This window comes from Mus caroli, unplaced genomic scaffold (genome assembly GCF_978045245.1).
Source record: "Mus caroli unplaced genomic scaffold, Mus_caroli_1 scaffold_11, whole genome shotgun sequence".
NCBI lineage: Eukaryota > Metazoa > Chordata > Mammalia > Rodentia > Muridae > Mus > Mus caroli.
This window is the reverse complement of record NW_028227266.1, coordinates 58,821,312-58,841,983: the sequence shown is the minus strand read 5'-3', so window position 1 is coordinate 58,841,983 and position 20,672 is coordinate 58,821,312. Positions and strand designations below refer to the sequence as shown.

General features: G+C 46.4%; 1 protein-coding gene across 1 annotated transcript in view; it reads left to right on the top strand.

The window, feature by feature from the left end:
- Positions 1 to 20,672, top strand: part of Thsd4 (thrombospondin type 1 domain containing 4) — a 552,037-nt gene that overhangs the window by 268,765 nt on the left and 262,600 nt on the right. The window contains exon 7 of the mRNA XM_085844687.1: positions 1,463 to 1,599. Within this exon, the coding sequence (XP_085700813.1) occupies positions 1,463 to 1,599 (137 nt within the window). The remainder of the gene's footprint in view (positions 1 to 1,462; positions 1,600 to 20,672) is intronic.

Here is a 20,672-nt window from a genome sequence, read left to right as displayed (position 1 = left end):
CCACTTAGGAAGGGAAGATTTTCTTCTAGCCCGTTGCTCGCAGGTGAGGCTGATCATGTGGGGAAAGCGTGTTCAGCAGCTGGTGACATGGCGCCCCAGTCAGGAAGCAGAGAGAGAGAGGGGCATGCTGGTACATGACTCACTTTGTCCTTTCCTGTCCTCAGCCCAGAAGATGACACCATCTAGGCTAGGTCTTCCAGCCTCCATCATGTCTAGAAAAGCATGTGCATGTGCGGGCACTAAAGCACATTAAATAAGTAAACAAATAAGTGAATAAACATGCAAACAAATACAATTTGAGAGGGTAAAGATGATGCGACCATGCAGGTCTTTTTGTTTGTTCGTCTGTTTAAGACAGAACTTCACATGGCCCATGAAGCTCACTGTGTGTCCTGGTTTGCTTCCTATTGCCATAGTAAAGATGATTATGCAAAGCAACTTGGGGAGGAAGGAGTCTGTTGCCATCTTTCAGCTTATACCCCCTTTTTTAGGCAAGTTAGGGCAGGAACTTGAGGCAGGAACCTGGAGGCAGGAACTGAAGGGGAGACCACAGAGAAACGCTGCTCACTGGCCTGCTCTCCAGGCTCAGTCAACCTTCTCAGGACTGCCTGTGGGGTGGCACTGCCCACGTGGTGCTGTGTCCTCCATCATCAATCAATCATCAGTCAGTGAGAGGCAAAGCCCCACTTTGACCTGCCTGCAGCACAGTCTGATGAAGGCATTTTCTCAATTGAGGTTCCCACCTCCCAGATGATTCCAACCAGCACACTATGCCACCATAGAGGTGACCTTGGCATGGACCACTATGTCCTGTTTATGCCATGCTAGGGATCGAACCCAGGGCCCCACGCTTGCTAGGCAAAAATTCTATCAAATGATCACAGTCCCAGCCCACGTCCCTAGTTCCCCGTGTAGCTCTATAAATTCTGAGAAAAGAGCATAGCAAAGCCTAAAGATTACACAGAATTCTGCAACAATCAAAAGCATAGTGTGTGTTACAGTAGAATCTTATTTGCAATGGTGAGATCCTTTGAAACTCCTTTACAGTGTTCTGTTAGAGTGAGATCTCTATCGTACACCAGTAGATGAAGATACAAAGCCTTCTCTAGACTGTCCTTGTGGGAAGTCTGATGGTTTTCTTACAACTATAAGAAGTACATGAGAACAGATCTACAGACAGAAAGTAAGCTGGTGGCTGCCAGACTCTAGAGGACAAACTGAAGAGGCAGCTCACAGGCATAAGGCTCCTTTCAGGTGTGATGAAAAGGTTTTAAAATTTGATTATGGCAATTGATAGTATAGCTTTATGTTACATATACTAACCCCACTTTGATCAAAACAATATGAAGTTTATCTCCATTAATAATATAGGTGGAAGGGTGAGGGTGGATTCTACAGAGGTGAGGTCACTCAAGCCTCATCTTTGTTTTCTCTCCCCCCACCCCCTCCTCTCTCTCTGTAGTAAAGGGCAATCGCAAGTGTGAGCTGAACTGCCAGGCAACCGGCTACCGCTTCTACGTCCGGCAAGCTGAGAAGGTCATCGATGGCACACCCTGTGATCAGAATGGCACGGCCATCTGTGTGTCGGGGCAGTGCAAGGTAAGTGCACTGGACTTGGGGGTCTGCAGGGTATTTAACCCGCAATCTATGGTTTTCCAGGGAAGGAAGGGGTGGCCTGGAGCTAGGAGCTCTGGGGCAGTGGGCTGAGATGGACCAACTTGTCAGCTCCCTGCCTTTGATCTTTGAGTCGCCCTGTGTCATGCTAGCTTTCCTATTGTCTAATGATTTGTGCTCACACTGTGTGCTTCACATGGGCCTTGACCCTTGACAGTCTTTTCTGGTGAGGTGTCTCGTGTTCCTTCCCAATCTGCAGAATGGGGGTTGTAGAACCGGCACAGCAGTCTCAGTTGGAAACAGATGGCACCAATGTACAGGTGGCATTTTAAGAGAATGGTGTGTTTTATCCTGCCTCCTCTGTGAGGCAGGCCTCCAAAGGAAAGTTGTTGAGTGCCTTTTGTAGCAGATGGTGGACTTTAAACACAAAGTTTCACATCTCCTCAGGCTTCTGAAATCTACTCTTCTAGAACTAAGTGGCGAGTCCCAAACAAACCACACCATGCAACAGGTCTCACTGGAGGTTTATTGGGAGGGGAAACAGAGGCAGCCTCTGGGAGAGGGAGGCAAGAAAAGAGGGGGAGAATAAGGTGTTTATTGGGCCTGTGGTGCATGCACAAAGTGACATGCGACAGGGGCCATAGCGCATGTGCAAAGGGACAGACACAGGAGCAACGCTGCCACCTCTTGGTTTACCAGAGATGATGTGTGTTGTCACTGAGTCCCTTGAGAGTGAGCTGTGAAGATGCCTGATTGTTATAAAGTCACTTCTAGCTGTCCATGGATGTGCCTGATTGCCAACACACTCCACAAACTTCCCACCTGCATTCAGTGGGGGATGTTCCATGGTAACAAAAAGTACCATTAGTCAGCATTCATCTTAAATATGAGAATGCGGGCCTCATAGCCATATGTGTCTCTACCTGGCCCCCTACCCTCCTTCTGTCTATAAATGGTTCTCTGGTGCTATGGTCTAATTGTAGCCACACAAGACAGGTTGCAATGCTGTCTCAGCTAATGGGTCATACCGAGCAATGGTGACTTTCATCTGAGAACCAGCCCTTTGGCTATGTTTTCAAATGTAAATTTCTGTATGTTTAATATCAGAGCTAAGAAAGTATGATTTATATATCTCTATGTACAACCTCTTCCATCATCACCTTCAGAACAAAAACAAAACCCCTTTGTATGTGTTTATGTGTGTGGATACAGATGCATGCCTCTGCCATAGCACGTGTGTGGAGGTCAGAGGTCAACCTCTGCTGGGAGTCCTTGCCTTCTATCTTGTTTTGAGACAGGTTATTGTTCCTGCTGGGGTTCCAGCCCTGCTGGTCCAAGATTCTTGAATTTCTCCCGTCTTACCATCGGATGCTGGAGTTACAAGCATGTTCCTCCATGTGTGGCTTTACATGGATGCTGAGGGTCCAGATTCAGGCCTTCCTGCGGGCACAGCAGATGTTGCATCCACTGAGCCATCTCTTCAGTGCCCCACCCCCAAAGGCACTGAGCCCCTTGCGGGTAGGACCATACCTTAAGAAAATGAGATGAAACTTGGCCTCAAAGGTCAAGCTGGCATTCAAAGGAACCTGGTCACATTGTATAAAGGATTAGCAACAAGTCAGTGACCCGCTATTCAGAAAGCACAGGCTTCCAGGCCTGAGGTTCAGAAGGCCCACAAGGCCCACCACCTTCTCTGTCAGGAATCACTGTCAACATCATCATTGTCGTTTATAAGATCTTTGGTCATAAAAGAACAGCCCAGGAGTAGACTCTGCAAAGACCAGGTTAGTTCAACATTCCAACAGGGCAAGGTCTGGCAAAGCTCCCTATGAGGGTTGCTGTGTGCTGGGCCCTATGCTATATGCTCTGGAGTTTTTATTTTGGAGTGTGTGTGTGTGTACACACATGCATGTAGAGTCTGAAGTTGACTCTGTTATCTTCTTCAGTTGTTCTCTGTCTTAGTTTCTGAGACAAGGTCTCTTCCTTAAGCTGGAGCACATTGGCTGATAAGGTTAAACTGACTGGCTAGGAGGCTCCAGCCATCCACCTAGCTCTGCCTTCCCAGTCCTGGGACTATTAGTGCACATCTATGTCTCTGCCCATTTACTCCAAATTGCCTCCTCTCTTTTGCTTACCAGCTTTAGTTTGTGAATTCTGCTTACACACACACACACACACACAAACACAAAAACACACTTTTAGTATGTATATTAGCATTCAGTTTGAGGTCAGAGGACAACTTGGAAGAGTCAGTTCCCTCCTTCTCTCATGTGGGTTCTGGAGAACTCGGGTCAAGGCAGCAAGCACCCCTTCTCCCTCAGCCGCCCCACCAGCCGCATGGGGAATCTGCTTAGAATTAGACTGTCACTTGACTAACTGAGTTGGGTCATTTGCTAGAGACAGTTGCATGACTCAGTCTTGAGCTAGGATGTAAGACTTCTCATTTATTTGAATTCCAGGCTTATGAGCCCCACTGGGGACTCCCTCTGATTGCTACTCCAAGAAAGTCATTCTTATGGTACCCGTGGTGACCGTTAAAAGCTCATCATGCTATGTTAACAGTGCCTGAGTGCCTAAACCAGGAGACTGTTTTATATGTTGTGTGTGCGTGTGTGTGTGTGTGTGTGTGTGCGTGTGTGTGTGTGTGTGTGTGTGTGTATGTGTGTGTGAGAGAGAGAGAGAGACATGATCATACATATTTTATCTTCAGTGCTTAATACAATTTCTAAATTATTCAGAAAATGCTCTTAAATATCTGAATGAATAGACAAACTGAGAAGTTAGTGGTGAGTCTCCTCTCTCGAATAGAATCAAGAACAAGATTACAGAGGGTTATAATTTTACAGCCCTTGCACTGTTTTGAGGACCTTTAAAAAATCTGAAAGATGTGCATGGGCCTGGCCACAGCATCACATCCGTCATCAGTGTTGACTCTGCCCATCCAGTGGCTCAGCAGGTGCCTCCTCCCCTCACTGCACCGTGGCGTGCACCCCTCCTAAAGCGTCATACACGGTCCAAGAAGAGGAAGAACTTTCCTTGCTCAAGAACACAAGAGTAGCTTGCAGGACCCGTGTGTGAAGCAGTGTAGGGGAGCTGAGCTCTCAGGACTCCGGCAAAAGAAATGTTGCCTATGGCAAGCTGCCTTAAACATGGTTACAGCTGAAACTGATCAGAAACCTGATGTAGTTCCCTAGTTATCTATCTCTTTTCTATTAGGTATTCTTTCTTTCATTTTAACCACTTGGACAACTACCTAACATATTAAAATCTGTCTTGATTTCTTGATTAATATATGCTTGATTTTACTTATACATACATAGAAAGAGAGACATTACTGGGGTCTCCTTGAAGGAAAGAATTCAGTCGAGAGACATAGGCAGTCCAAGCGGAAGTTAGTTCATTTAGCAAAGCACACACTCTAAAGAGAATCTGGGAAACAACCCAGTAGATTCTGTGTCGTGAATGCTAAAGAATTTTTAATGAATATTTATGTGGCAGGTTGCATATTCATGGTATAAGGTAACCCTTTGCCCTCTTAAGTCATGGCGGTTAGGCTTTAGGGAACTTCTCCTCATGATCATGTAGAAAAACCGCTAAAGGTAAAGGAGGTGCTAGGATCATGGTGCACATGATATTAAGTTGAAGTCCAGCTCTTTTGAGGATACAGAGCCTTCCTCAGTACATGTGTATGGGAAAATGCCCTGATGGCTTAGCCATTGGTACTACAGGGGCAATGAGCCTTGGACTTAAATGCTTTTTAGCCTTTTGACCAAGAGGCCCGGGTAGTGAGTGAGACACAACTGCGGTCTTTCTTCCTCAGTCACCTCCTATGTAAGTCTTGACTACCCGGTATCACATATTCTTGGTTATCCTCAATACTGCACATAATTATCCATTCAACAGCTAACAGATTCCTGCCACACGCTGGGGCTGGACACTGGCCCTAAAGCAATGGAAAAGATCAACAGGGCTGCTACCATGCTGAGCTTGAAACCTAGCAGAAAAAGTAGTAAAAAGCCAGTTGAGTGGCAGAAGGATTACAAAGTTGGATACTTTCTTGGCAGTTACCAGGGTCCTGAAAGCACGAACGATTGTGGAAAGCCACATTAAGTGGTGTGTCACAGGGAGGTGTCTAAGGAGGATGGGTCCAGGTAACGAGTGGAGGCAGTGCTGTTGACCTCTGCTGTGGGATGGGGAGACCTGGCTCCCATGTGGTGCTCAGGGGCTGGCAGATGTAGAGGTGCCTGGTTTGTGCTTGCCCTGCTCTCTGCCCACAGTTAATCTGGTCTCTTGATGGGGCCATCCTTAGCTAAAGAAGCCTCTCTGTCTTCCTGGACATGTGCTGGCTTTAGCAATGGAAACCTCCACTAAGCCATTGTCTAGACCCCGGCAGACTCCCCTGGAAACAGGATGACAAAATGAGTCCAGAATAGAATTTGAGGTCATCCAGGATATCCAATAGCAAAACAGGTCTGTGGGTAAGACTGGGGACAGGATGTCCAGAGCTTCCAGTGTGATCCTGTTGTCTCCTCCTAGGCTAGAGTACGAGAGAGAGAAGGGGAGGGGAGGGGAGGGGAAGGGAGGGGAGGGGAGGGGAGGGGAAGGGAGGGGAGGGGAGGGGAGGGGAGGGAAGGGGAGGGGAAGGGAGGGGAGGGGAGGGGAGGGGAGAGATTGATTCCTTTCCATAGGGTTCTGAAGAGATGAGGGTCTTGCAGTGCTCTTTCTGAATTGGCCTGATAAAGTCTCAGAAGCAACATAAGAGTGTGTGCATATATGGGACTGGAGGGATGGCTCAGCAGTTAAGAACTCATGCCGGCCGGCCGGCCGGCCGGCCTGCCTGCCTTCCTTCCTTCCTTCCTTCCTTCCTTCCTTCTGTACCCAGTGTACATGTTATATGAACCATCACTGCCTATAGCTCCATCTCTAGGATCTAAGCCCTCCTTCTAGTCTCTGTACACACTCACACTCATGACACATGTGTGTACATACCACACACACAATTTTTTTTAAAAAGGATATGTACATGTGCATTTGCAATTTCAATGGCTGGCACATTGCTCCTGAGAGTGATTGACAAGGATTCTACTCCCACCATCAACGAATGAGGCCATTTTTCAAATCTCATTAGATTTTTGCCAGTCTGATGAATGAGCAATGGTGCCTCAGGTCAACCTTGTTTCTATCTCACCTTGCCTGGGATAGTGACTCTTCGCACCTTCAGGACCACTCAGAGCCTGAACTCACATGGAGTGTGAGGCATAAGGAGCAGTTGCTGATTAGCAGGTCTCCTTAAATGTGTGCCCCAGACTCCTGACCTGCCTTGGTCCAGCCGTCATGGACCCTCCTGATGAGGCACAACCATTTACATTCCTCTACATGATCTGTCTTCTTGTAGCCTCTGCACATTCACCTATCAGCTGTTGGTCATTTTCTTCAGCAGTAGAATGTTTCATATGCCGGACATTTTAAAAATGTGATTTGCAAGAATGTTTTTAGAGGGCGGGGCCAGGTAGCCTTTTGAGCTGGGCCTTCACTGGTGGGGGTTTCTTTTGGTGCAGAAGTTTAAAATGTTGTGAGTGGTGAATTGATCAGGGTTTTTTTTTATGATTAAGGATTTTATATCATAGGGCTTTTACACTGTGATGTCACACAGAATTCTCAAGCTGGGCATGGTAATGTGACCTTCTAATTCTAGCACTTAGGAAGCTGAGGCAGGAGGATCAGGGGGCTGAAGCCAACAGGGATATGTAGTGAATACCTCCCTCCTGTGTTTCTAATAGTAACACATGGTTCTATGTATTTATGCCCTTATATTTTATATTAATCCACTTGGAATTTGTCCTACGTGTCTTGTGAGGTGTAGATTTTAGTTACTGTTTTGCCTGTGGTGCCTCAGTTACATTTTTCCTGTTGTTGATGGTCTTCGGGACTTTGTTACTGTAGGTGCATAGTAGGAACTTCTGTGCTACTCTGTAGAGTATTTCCTTATTCACACACCCATCTATATGTTTGGAAAGACAAGTAAAACACACAGGCATTTTAGGGTCAGGAAAGACAGCCTGCTCTTCCCTGTTAGTAAGTATGCTCTCACAGACTTCTAGTGCAATGTCTCTGTCTCTCTGTCTCTTCTCTCTGTGTCTCTGTCTCTGTCTTTACATCTTTGTCTTTCTGTCTCTCTGTGTGTTTGCCTGGATCTGTTTCTCCCTCCCCTCTCTCCTTCCCTCCTTCTCTCTCTCTAACCCAGGCTGGTGCCAAATTTGAACTATTCTTGCCTCAGCCTCCCGACTGCCTAGAATACAGGTAGGTATACCAGCCTGGCTATAAGCTTTTTAATTTAATTTAATTTATTTTATTTTAATTTAATTTAAATTATGTTGTATTTTTACTTGATTTTGAAAAATGAATTTCCCAAGGCTTTTAAGAACCAGAAGGGAGCCTTGGATCCCTGGGACTCCTTGTGAGGTGCTCTGTGGCTGCTGGGAACCAAACCTGGGCCCTCTGGAAGAATGATAGAAACTCGTAATTGCTGAGTCCCCTCTGCAGCTCCAGGATCATAGCAGTTTGTCTGCAGTGTCTATCTGTCTTCTGAAGAATCAGAAATCGCTTTCTCCCCGCTACCTTCCTCCTACTTCCTGGGGAGATGTGTGTCAGACTAGCTGGCCAGCGAGTCACATGGATCCAACCAATGTTTCCACCTTACTAGAACTGGAATCACATGCACGTGCCATCATACCTGGCTTTTTTGGAAAAGCCTGGTTTCTGAAGGCCAGACTTGGGTCACGATGCTTGCAAAGCGAGGACTTTACCAGCTGAGCTCAGTCCCCAGCCTAAAGCATGCCCACCCTCTAGAGCTTCCGGTCAGTTTCTAGAAAGTTCACGTGTGTATGATGTGAACTTTCAAATGTAATATAAAATATCACACAGTGTCTGCTGGGTTAGTGGTACTTGTTTGTGAGGAAATGCTTTACAAAAATAGACATTTAGTCCCCACCCCCGCCCCAGACTGCACCTGGGATCCTGTAATGTTTCAGCATTGACCTGAGTCTTAATGTGCGTTTCAGTCTTTGTAGATAGATCATATCACACATCAGCTGAGACTTTGGGAGCTTAAAGGCAGGACATGTTTTACAGGGTTCACGCATGATGCTTTCTAGAATTGGTTGGTCGCGACATCTAGTGGTCAGAGGCAAAAGTGCACATCCTTTAGAGCTGCCCAGAAGGAAACTTTCATAAAGTACTGTTTTCATTGAGAGATGGCAATAGACTAAATAGAGCCAATGAAATAAATGGAACTAGATTTCTGTGGCTAAGAACTGTGGCTAAGAACTTCTAACTAGAAGAGTGAATTCTCCTTATGACAACACCACCTATGCTGGGCCGGGGGGGGGGTGGTGGTGGTGGTGGTGATGATGGCTGCAGTTGTAGTGACAGAAGGCAAGTGATGGGGTGAGAATGTGTCTAGGTTCATCTGTGGGGTTAGAAATAACTGGTGGCTAGGCATGGATGTTGTCCTGGGTACCATGACTAGATTCTGGGATCAGAGAGCCTCAGGAACCACCTTATGATATACAGAGAAATACAGGATGTGTGAGTCTCGGACAAAGGGAGCCAGTTGCTGCTACGGTCTTAGAGTAGGGAAGGCTGCTGGCTGCAGAGGAGGAGAGGCAGAGCAGGGGGTGGGGGAGTTGGCCTTGAGCAGCCTAGGGGAGAGTGGACCACTTGTCCTGAACAGACACAATTGGCATTCAGTAGGGATAATTCACACTGCCCTGCCCAAGTTTAACTGCTCCGAGCCTCATTTCTCACTCATGTAAAGTGGGGTTGGTAACGTAGCAGCCCTGCAAGGTTGTGAAGATTAAACCAGAAGCTGCACATAGATCCTTCTCATCTGGCCCTTGTTACTCTCTGGAGGGCAGAGTTAAGAAGAAGATGAAGAACGGGACCCAGGGAGCAGCTCCCTCTAACTGTTATCTTCCACACAGGCAGAAACTTTCAGGGAGCTTTGCAGGGAGGCTGGCTGGCATGGCTACTCTGCGTCTCTGGCTCCAGCCCCATCAGTCTCCCATGATCCCTTCAGATCTTTCACACACCTGAGCACCCTGAGAAGCCGTGATCAGGTTGAAGGCAGAACAGTGATCTTAAGAACGTAAGAACTGTTGTTAGAATTGATCATTCTGTGGAGATTGTTAATACGCAGAGATCATTAATACACAGAGAATACAGGAGTGGAGGCGGAGAAGCCGATGTTTACCCAGCACGGGCCAACTGTTCCTACACACGTTCTTTAGGTTTGAAGTCTTTCAAAGTACAAAGTTGGACGGGGGAAAGTGGGAGGTTTTCCATTTTCCTTCCTGCCTAAAATGTGTCTTTAGTGGAGGGAGGTTGGACTGGAGCCTGAAGCCTGTCCTGTGTTCTTCCCCTGTCTTGTCTGACTTCTCTGGGTTTCATAAGTACTGTTCAGAACCAGAACATGATGAGCTGTCCCTTCTGTCCAACTCTCTTGATCCAGCTTGCCCTCCAGTTCCCAAGCAGGAAAACAGAACAAAACAACAGTGCGGTAAAGCAAAACACCTAGCTCATGCCCCAGTATGGTCACTGTTGGGGCACCCTGCTGGCAGTTTTCAGAACTGTGCCGGCCTGATTTTTGTTTGTTGTTTGTTTGTTTTCATTTTAAAGGGTCATTAATAAGCTGTGCTCTTCTTTGGGAAAGCATTTTTGAAATGTATGTTCAAAGCCACCTTCTGCCCCATTCCCTCTAAGGAAGCACGCGCCACTTAACCAGCAGGCTGTGTTGGGTTCAAGCAAAATGGGGTTTCACATGTTTCAAAGGTGTGCAACAGATGTTCTCTGAGGGCTTGCTTATTTGTTTATTTGGAAGAAAGAAGGTCTGAGGCAAAAGCTGGAAGGAAAGATAGGAACACCCTGTCAACTTAAAACCTGACAATCCCATAATCACCTAAGCTCAAAGCTTTTATCTCCAGCCAATACAGAAAGAAAGAAAAGAAAAAACACTAAGAGGTCTAGGGATGCAGCTCACTTATTAATGCTTGCCTGGAATCAGGAGTCATTCCCAGAACTACATGGTACTGGGCATAGCAGCAGACACCTGTAAACTCAGCACTATGAGGTGGAGCCAGTCAGATCTGGAATTCAAAGATGTCCTCACCTACATGAGTTCAAGGCCAACCTGGGCTACATGAATAAGACCCTGTCTCAGAAAAGCGGTCCTAAGAAATACAGGGAATGCCTTCTCCAGTGTGGGATGTCTTCCCTTTCCAAAGCAGCGTTAGTACACTGTAAGTGCATGGTGAATAGCCAGGCAGGGCAGAGTGGTGGGCTCCAATGGGTCAGGGCTGTGGGTGGCTGACTGACAAGCTAGATAGGCTGGTGCACAGGTGGGGATGTTTAAATTAAACACAAGCTTGGACAGGATCACCCCTATGTTGTGGATTTGTCCTAATGCTGCTTGTGTTGTGTAAGTTGGTTCCCAAAATTGCCTGGGAATCTTAAAGACCCACCTCTGTCTTCACGTAGAAATTAGGCCCAGCCATTGAGCTATTTAAGGCATATTAAAATATAAAGGCTGCTTGTGTGCATGGGTGTCTTTCATTCAGGAACCCAGAACGTTGGGGTGGGTATCTAGGGGTGCCACCACCACCACCACAGGGGTCGATTTGAGTAGGGTTAATTGGGATCTGCAACACCCCAATATCCCTCTGCTTCTAAGACCCTGTAAGTACGAAGTTCTGAAAAACTCAAAGGAAAACTTGAAAATCCAGAACAGGACCATAGCAAGAGAATCCATGTGTCCTCTGCAATGGGACTTCTCACCTGGGCTCCAAACTCTACAATACACTTCTGCACACTGGCTCGGAGCGCCTCCTTGGCCTCTGCCATCAAAGCCTAGTTCCTTATATGTACTTCCCACCTTGAACCTGCTCTCCAGTTTCTGATCTTGACAAGAGGCCTCCTTTCCCCTTCCTATTTCTTCTTGAGACAAGCTCTTACTAGGTAGCCCAGGCCGGCCTTGAACTCCTGATCCTCTTGCTTCTACTTCTGGAGTGTCAGGTAATAGGTGTGCACCACCATGCCTCCTTATACCTGCCATTCTCTATTGCTCTTTTAAATTCACATGTCTGCTTCCCCATGGATACCCAGATACACGTTAGCCCTAGAAGCAAGCTTGTCCTATTCATCTTTGATCCTCCGCTGTCCCCACAGTGAGTCAGCACACAGTCTTTACACAGAAGACAGGTTTGACTGACACAAGGCTGTCTTGGGAAGCAGCAGGACTTACCTGGATAGCCTCATACAACCTATTCATTTCTTACCAGGTGTACACAAATATCCCTACAAACATCCAGCACAGGTGTGTCACCTCTATGTGTGTCCAGAGACCACATGTTGATGCCATCAACTCCATTGGCAGGTGGTTTTTGGTGGTTTTAGATGATCCTCCTGGTCAGTCCCAAATAGCAGGTGCAAGTGAACAACCAGGTACCCAAGTCTGTAGGCCAAAGCATGGGTCAAGGACATTGTCTTGGCTGAAGGCGCTTGCAGGATAACATAGGAGCCAAAGCTTACCTATGAGGGGCCTGGACTCCCAGTATTTTCTATGTACATCAAAGCATTAACGACGGGATATATTTTCCCTTGCTTCATAACATGCCCACACCTTACCCTCATAGCAACAGCATGCAGAATAGCTCCACCCAGCTGTCCAATGGGAACCTGAAGCCTTGGGGTAGTCAACACTGAACTTACTCCTTTCATTATCCACACACTCCCCAGAAGACAATAAGCCATCAGCAATGCTTCTCTCCCTTCCCCTCCCCCCTTCCTACCCCCTCCCCTCCCCCTCTCTGTCTATCTGTCTTCATGAACACCACCAGTCAGCTAGACCTGATATATGAACATCAGCCTAGATTCTTCTTTCCATCATCCCCTGGAACACAGTGATGAGGCCCCAAGGAAACATATTCCTTAGCAACTTTGTGCCCCGTCTTTAAGTCTTCATGACCACTGTGTAGAGAATCAGGTGACTTGCCTGGACCTTCCTGTCTCCTAGGTTTCTCTTTCTCATACACACTTGCCAGTGCTGTCTTCTGAAATACAAGTCTAAACATGTCTCTAGAAGTTTCTCCATGGTCTTCAGGTGTCCCCCTGTTGCACTGACTGGGTCATTCTGTCCCAGTGAGCTGTCATTGCATTCACGGCATAGGGCTCCTAGCTTTTAAGACAGGTCACCTTCCTCTGCATCTCTCTGTTCTTCCATGTCGGTTCCTGCTTCCATCTAGATCAGCTGTTCTCAACCTGTGGATTGCAACCCATTTGGGGGGTCAAGGGATCCTTTCATAGGTCACCTAAGACCATCAGAAAAGAGATGTTTATCTGGGGAGTCATAACAGTAGCAAAATTAGTTACAAAGTAGCAATGAAAATATCTTTATAGTTGGAGGTCATGAGGAACTGTGTTAAGGGTCACAGTGTTCGGAGGGCTGAGAACCACTGTGCTGGAGGGCCTTGATAGGTCTGGCTGCAGGTAGAGAAAATCCCACCCAAGGGCTTGAACACCAAGATTTGTGAACCTTCACCAGTCCTGGCATCTGCTGGTTCCAGAGTAGATAAAAGCAAGTTACAGTATCAGTTACAGAAGGATTAAACTTGCCTTCACCTTTCCATTCCACTGCTGTTGGTGTAGATTCTCAAACTCACTTCCAGCCAGTTTCCAGGATGTCTGATGTGGGTCTGGAGCATTTTGGGAAAACATGTGGTCTATCTAAAGGAAGAGCCCCTTCTACCTGGAGCATCTTCCAATCAAGTGGAGAAAGCGTCTTTGGAACCTGTCTGTCACAGAACATTCATCTTGTACATGTCTGTAAACCAACCACCCGCAAGGGCATCTAGGGTAGCCAGGACTTGGGAGATAAGGAGCCTGGAATGGAAACCTAGGAACGTATCAGCAAAGGAAAAGAAGATCCTCGTGGAGCTGAGAACAGTGGTGTCTCCTGAAGCCTTCCCTCTTGCTTGAAAAGCAAATTCCCAAATGCTCACTGTGATGGTTTGTATATGCTTGGGCCAGGGGAGTGGCACTACTAGGAGGTGTGGCCTTGTTTTAGAGTAAGTGTGTCACTTCTGGGTGTGTGCTTTAATACTCTGGTCCTAGCTGCCTGGAAGTCAGTCTTCTCTTAGAGGCCTGCAGATGAAGATGTAGACCTCTCAGTTCCTCTTGCACCATGCCTGCTTGGATGCTGCCATGCTCCCACCTTGATGATAATGGACTGAACCTCTGAACCTGTAAGCCAGCCCCAACTAAATGTTGTCTGTATAAGAGTTGCCTTGGTCATGGTGTCTGTTGACAGCAGTAAAACCCTAACCAAGACACTCAGTAAGGAGCCCCCTTGAAAAGACTTCTCTGACCACCCCATCCTTCCCAAGAGTCATTGTTACCTGGAGCTGGCCCCCATCAGGCCACCAAGGCTGTGAGATGGAGTTACCTTGAACAGCACTGTTCCTTGGACACTACCACAATCCCATACTGCAATACGGGTTGAACAAAAAGCCACAGATGTCAAACTGTGAATTGAACTGTTAGAAAAGACTCCCTCCAGGCACAGAAAAGCACTGGAGTATTTTTACCAATGGGGAATAACATTTTGCATATGAAAGTCAGCGCTAGAGGAATAGCCCTGTGCTGACAGATGCCCTTGGAACTCATCCTGGGCTCAGGGTATTTCAAGGGTCTCACTCTGCATTTGCAGTGTGTGACCACATGGTCTCATGAGCACTCACTGACTATTCTATTCCACTGAGCTCAGGACCAGACAGGAGGAAGGGTTTTAAGCAGTGGTTCTCAACCTGTGGGATTGACCCTTTTACAGGGTCACCTAAGACTATCTGAAAACACAGATATTTGCATTACAATTCATAACAGTAGCAAAATTACAGTTAGGAGGTAGCAAAGAAAATAATCTTATGATGGGGTCACCACAACATGAGGAGCTGTAGTCACAGCATCAGGAAGGTTGAGAACCACTGGTATAACTGCTGTCTGTGGACAGTGTCTTTCCAAGGATCAACAGCAGCTGTCTTGATCCCTCCACCCCCCAGACCTGCAGTTGTACCCTATTAGCCACACATGGGCTTGTTTGTTTGGAACCCACAAGGCGTTGTCATGGTTCTGTTAGGGACTAAGAGTAGTTGGCTGTTGTTAATACACTTAGGTAGTGTCACTTCCAAAGAGTCTTTAAAAAATGATTTATTATTTTTATTTATGTGCATGAATATTTACTAGCAAATATGTCTATGTACCCCATACATGACTGGTGCCACGGTGACAGAAGAGTTTCAGATTCCCTGAAACTTGAATTATGAAACATATTTATATATCATTATATATAACCCTGAAAACATTACTATATATGGTTATAGCCCCCCCCCCCCCATGTGGGTGCTGGGAGTTGAATTCAGGTCTTCTGGAAAAACAGCTATCTCTCTAGCCCTGCTCCAAAGAGTCTTAAGATGGTTTAACTTTATTTCTTACACTTGCTTGAACTCAAATAATAGCCATTCATAAAGATGTCAAAGTCAAGGATTACACATGGTCCTTATAAGAATGGCTATGTCACATGACCCGCTATTTTACTTTCTTGTCTCTTGCTTTGACAAACACCATGCCAAAAGCAAATTAAGGGAGGAAAGGATTTATTGGGCTTTCACTTCCAGGTCACAGTCCATCATTGAGGGAAATCAGGGCAAGAACTTGAAGCAAAACCATTTAAAAGAAAAAAAAGTTCACTCATAGGCTAGCTCTCTTATTTAGAACTACTGGCCTAGGGAATGGTGCCACCCACAGTGGGATAGCCCCCACCCCAACCCCATGTCAATCAAGACAGCCTTCCTTGGTTCAGATAAATCCAGAGGTCAATCTGATATAGGAAATCTCTCAATTGAGACTCCCTTCTTAGATGACTCTAGGCTGTGTCAAGTTGACAGCTTAAGCTAACTAGAATATATACCACTCTAAGAATGTAGACAACAAATCTGGAAAGACTGGGGTCCATAGATTTGCCTTTCACCCAAGACAAAATCAGATATTTTAGTGACACAAACCATTTAGGAAACAACCTATCCTTAACTTTCAGTAGAACTTTTGCATCATTTGAGGGAAGGAATGATTTTAGTGCACATAAATATTTTTTGACATAATAACAACTGGATTTATTAACTTATTTTTCCAACCTTACACGACAGACTCTTCAAAAATAGAAAACCACAGTTACCTTGCATGCTAGATAAAGTCAGACCATGGAGGTGTCAGTAATGGTCCTTCTTGCTTTCTCTGGGTGGATAGTTCTAGAAACAGGAAGGAAAGACTTTGCCCATGGAAGAGCCTTGCAGACACCCTCACTCACACCTAGATGGCGCCCACACACCGAGTGGAGCTCATACAGGGATGGATAACCTTTTAACTGCCTAAGAAATCGCAAATTCTCCAATAAAGGTGGTGAAAAGTTCAGTATGAGTGGCTCTCAAGTGTGGCTGGGTGAACGGATTTGGTCAAAGGAGAGGTGGTGAAACCTGAGGACTGTCTGTAAACACATCTAGTGTCTGTGTAGACTCCATCCTCTGCCTCCCTGCAGCCATGCAGGCAAAGCAGGACACAGACTGGCCAATTCTCCCTGGAGGCCTCAGCACTAGCAAGGCACACAGAGAACTCTCTTCCATTTGTCACATAGTCTGACATGGTCACCACAGAAGAGAACTGCCATATTAGGACTTCCCTGTCTAGATGGTGAGAGTATATGTACTGTTTGAAGTTAAGGGGTTGGTTGGCTTTTAAATTTCCCTGTCAACGTAAATACACATCATTACCCAATACTATGGATACAGTTTAATGTCTGGGGTTTATTTTACACGGTTTCAGTAAAGAATGGAGCAAGATGAATCTAGGTACCAGTCTAGATCTTGTCCATACAACTTTGCAGTCTTATACAGGGTGGTTAGCATCTCTGTGTTTAGAAAAATAATATGATCTACCTTATAGAGTCACAATGAAGACTGAGATAGTCTTAATCGCCTGCCACACTGAAACTAGTAAAGATCAATAGACAGTATTTTCACCATGTTCTGACATGAAAGACTCAGCAGCCAGTACTGTCAGTTATTCCTTTAGGATCACTATAACTAGATTACAAAAATGCATTGGGACCACAGCAAGACATGAAATTTGACCAGAGGACCTAGGCTCAAGCTGAGACAGCACATTTGAAATAAAGTTTCATTGGGAAGATTTGGTTTGCACCCCAAACACAAAACCACTAGAGAGTGAGAAACAGCTCATTGGAACACAGTCGTGCCTATGTAAGATCCATGGGGGTAGCTAGTGATGTAGCTCGGTTGGTAGAATGGTCACCTAGCATGCACAAAGCCCTGGATTCTTAGGTGTCCCGTGAACAGGATGTGGTGGTAATGGTTCAGCACTTGGCTATGAAGAGGATCTGGAGTTCGCAGTCATCCTCAACTATGTAAGGAGTTCAGGGCCTTCCTGGGATACCCGAGAACCTGTCTCTCAAAAAAAAAAAAAAAAGAGGAGGAGGAGGAGGAGGAGAACAAGAAGAAGAAGAAGAAGAAGAGGAGGAGGAGGAGGAGGAGGAGGAAGAAAGAAAGAAAGAAAGAAAGAAAGAGAAAAAAGAAAAGAAAAGAAAAGAAAAGAAAAGAAAAGAAAAGAAAAGAAAAGAAAAAGAAAAAAAAGAAATATCAGTAGCCAGTCTTTACCTTATTCTGTGGTCAGCTTGCAACACATTTCATCAAAGCCTTTGTAGACAGGAAAAAAAAATCACTTAAGGTTAAAAGTAGAAAGAAGCTATACATAGCATCAAAGTGGTACCACAGTGGGAAGAATGGATGGGGCCCTGACAGTGGACAGTTCTCCATCATGGCAGCGAGCAGCCTAAGGGAGATACGGATATTAAACTCAGATGATATTAAAGGCAGAAACGGGGAAGGAGAGTTTGGACTTGAGACAAATACATCCAGCAGCGTGTCTGAAAACTCAGGGGAATAGTGTGCCTGTCACCACTGCAGGGCCTCAAGTGCCACCAAACAGCTGGAGTAGAAGACAAGCACGGGGGTGGGGTGGGGAGCTTACCCTGCCAGGGCTCTGCAGGAGGCAGCGAGACACTCATTCTTGTACTCATTTCCACCCGGCAGAGCTGTGCCTGCACAGTGAAAACCGAGGCTAGCAGAACAGGCGACCATCAGGAAGCACACTGAGCCCAGGCCCAGAACATTCCAGTTCACATCCAACTTTGCTCCCGTGTAGACAAGCAGTTTCTGGTCCCAGAACATCTGAGATGGAACCAGTCATTCCTGCACCGAATGTAGTGTAAGAAGTAGGACTTAGCCACATGTTGGAGTCCGTGAGCTAGCACGTGTTCATAAGTGAGCTAAGTCGCTCATAGCCCCTTTCTCTACCTGACAGATGTAATGTAGACATGGGCACGAGGCAGGGATGCCACTTCTTCTTTAAGTCAGTTGTCAGTTTCTGACTTCCAGATCTCTTCTATGCTGACTCGTGCTCTTGGATACCCCGCGCTCTCAGGGGTCTTCCTTCCTGCTCAAAAGTCCCTTCCTTTCCACTCTCTGACTGTTTCCTTGGGTGGAATCAGAGTGTGGGCCAGTGTGTCCTGGGAAACCTTAAGGTACTAGGATCCCAGAGGAAGGGCGTCAGTCCTGACTCTTTTCTGCAGGCTCTTGCTGGCCATAGTGTTATGGAATATGCCCATGGCTTTAGGCAACACTTCTGCCCTTACCTCGTTTCTCTCAGCCATGGTCTCTGTAACTAGGTATGTTCACAGTGGATGGCTGGCAGTCTCCAGTCTTCCCTCCTGCCTCTTCCTACTAGTCAGTCTCTCCTTCTGCTTTTGTAAATCTCGGAATCCCTGTGCCTCCCCTTCCGCCACTCTCAAAAAGATGCATTTCATACATCAAAGATGCCCTCCAATTGGATGGTATTTTGATAGGAAGCCCTGAGCAAGCTATTTAGGTTAAATGTTCTTTTAAGAAAAGATCCTGGAGGGGCTGCAAAGATGGTTTTGAGGTTAAGAGTACTGCCTGCTCTTCTAGTGGACCTAGAATCAACTACTGGCACCCACATGGCAGCCAGGACTAGGGGCATCTGATACCCTCTTCTGGCTTCTTTGAGTACCAGGCATGTATGTGGTACATACGCATACATGCAGGTAAAACATCCACATATAAAATAATAAGATAAAATTTAAAAAGAAAGAAAGAAAAGACACCAGAGTTTTCTCTGCTTTCTGCCTCCCCACTCACACCCACGGAACATCCTTGCTACTGGGTGACTGTTTTCTACAGTTTGAACTGAGGGACAGCTATGAGTTTGGGGACCATAAAAACAGCGAAGCCATGATGGTCTGTATGTGGATGACTGTTTTCCTGATCCAGAGAGAGGGAAGTGCATGCAACTGAGGCAGTCGCTCCCATCAGACTCTAAATGGATACACACATTTTAATAATTAACACCAGGGTTAGGACAGGGGCTGAGCAAGTCAGAACAGTTGCTGTACTGTGCAAGTACAAAGACCTGAGTTCAGACCTGTAGCACTCATGGGGAAAAGCCAGGCGTGGCCAAGAATATACCAGGAACCGCAGCACTGTTGGGAGTGGAGATGGGAAGATTGCTGGGTTTCTTGGCCCACTAACCTAGCTCAAGGTTCCATGTGAAACCCTGACTCAAGAGACTAAGGAAAAACCTAGCAGACCATGGCATCCAGTGTTCTCTGTCCTCCCACATATGTATGGGCATGTGCCCCTGAACACATGTGAACATACCACACACACACACACACACACACACACACACACACACACACCATCCAGTGGAAAATAGCTCAGCAGAAGTGTGTGTTTAAAACTCTCCTTTCTGCTCCTCTAGGACAGGAGTTTGAAGAAAAAAAGAAAGAGGAATATGGTTTAACGCTCAATTCAAACAAGGCAGTGAGTATGTTGATGTAACTGGATAGCTTTGAAAGGGAGGGTGGGATCACCCCTGGCCCGGGTCTGGGAGCCTGGCTGCCAAACAGAGGGGCAGCCTGGCCTCCCTCCCAGCCATGAGGCTCCAGGGCCTGAGGAGCCCAGGCCCCACGAGTGACACCTCGCTCTTCAGACACTCTAATTTATAGTTAACGCCTTTTAAGCAAACAAGAGGGAGGGAAAAAAATCTGGTTCATATTACAGCAACGGCAGTAAAGGGAAGTCTGGGAGTTCAAAGGAAAAGTGTCCCAGGAAAAGCTCGGCTGTTAAAATTCGTTTGGAGTGGCCCGGAAGGTGATTGGAAATTAAAATGAAGGCTTTCTCCACATGTCTCTGTCTCTGTCTCTCTCTCTGATCAGCAATCCTTGGAACTCGGTTCATGCCAGAGAACAACCAAATAAATTCAAATCCATTGCTAAGACTTAGTCCGTTGGAATAACTAAGTTCCCCAAAACTCACTTAAAGGGACAGAGAAGAGAGGAGTGTGTTCTCTTTCAAGCCAGACCCCTTTGGACCCTCCGTGGTAAGGTGTCTTCTCTTTACCCACACAAAGCTTTTCCACTTCTGTTCTCTGGGTGAGCTTGCTGGGGAGGCTGTGTACTTGGAGAGGAGAAAGATCTAACTGAAGCCTTGGCTGCTGGAGCGAGGAAAGTGTTCATCAGCAACTCCACGGAAGCAAAGGTGCAAGCTGTATGTACCTCTGTGGAGTTAGCATTTCTAATGCTGCGACTAAACACCATGTATGGAAGGAAGTCAGGACAGGAACTCAAACAAGACAGGAACCTGCAGGCAGGAACTGAAGCAGTGGCCATGGAGGAAAGCTGCTTACTGGCTTGCTCCCCATGGTTTTCTTGGCTTGCTTTCTTATAGAACCTAAGACCAGCAGTCCACTGATGACACCTTGACAATGGACTGGGCTGAGCCCCCTACCTCACCAATCACTAATTAAGAAAATGCCTTACAGCTACATCTTCTGGAGGCATTCTCTCCACTGAGATTCCT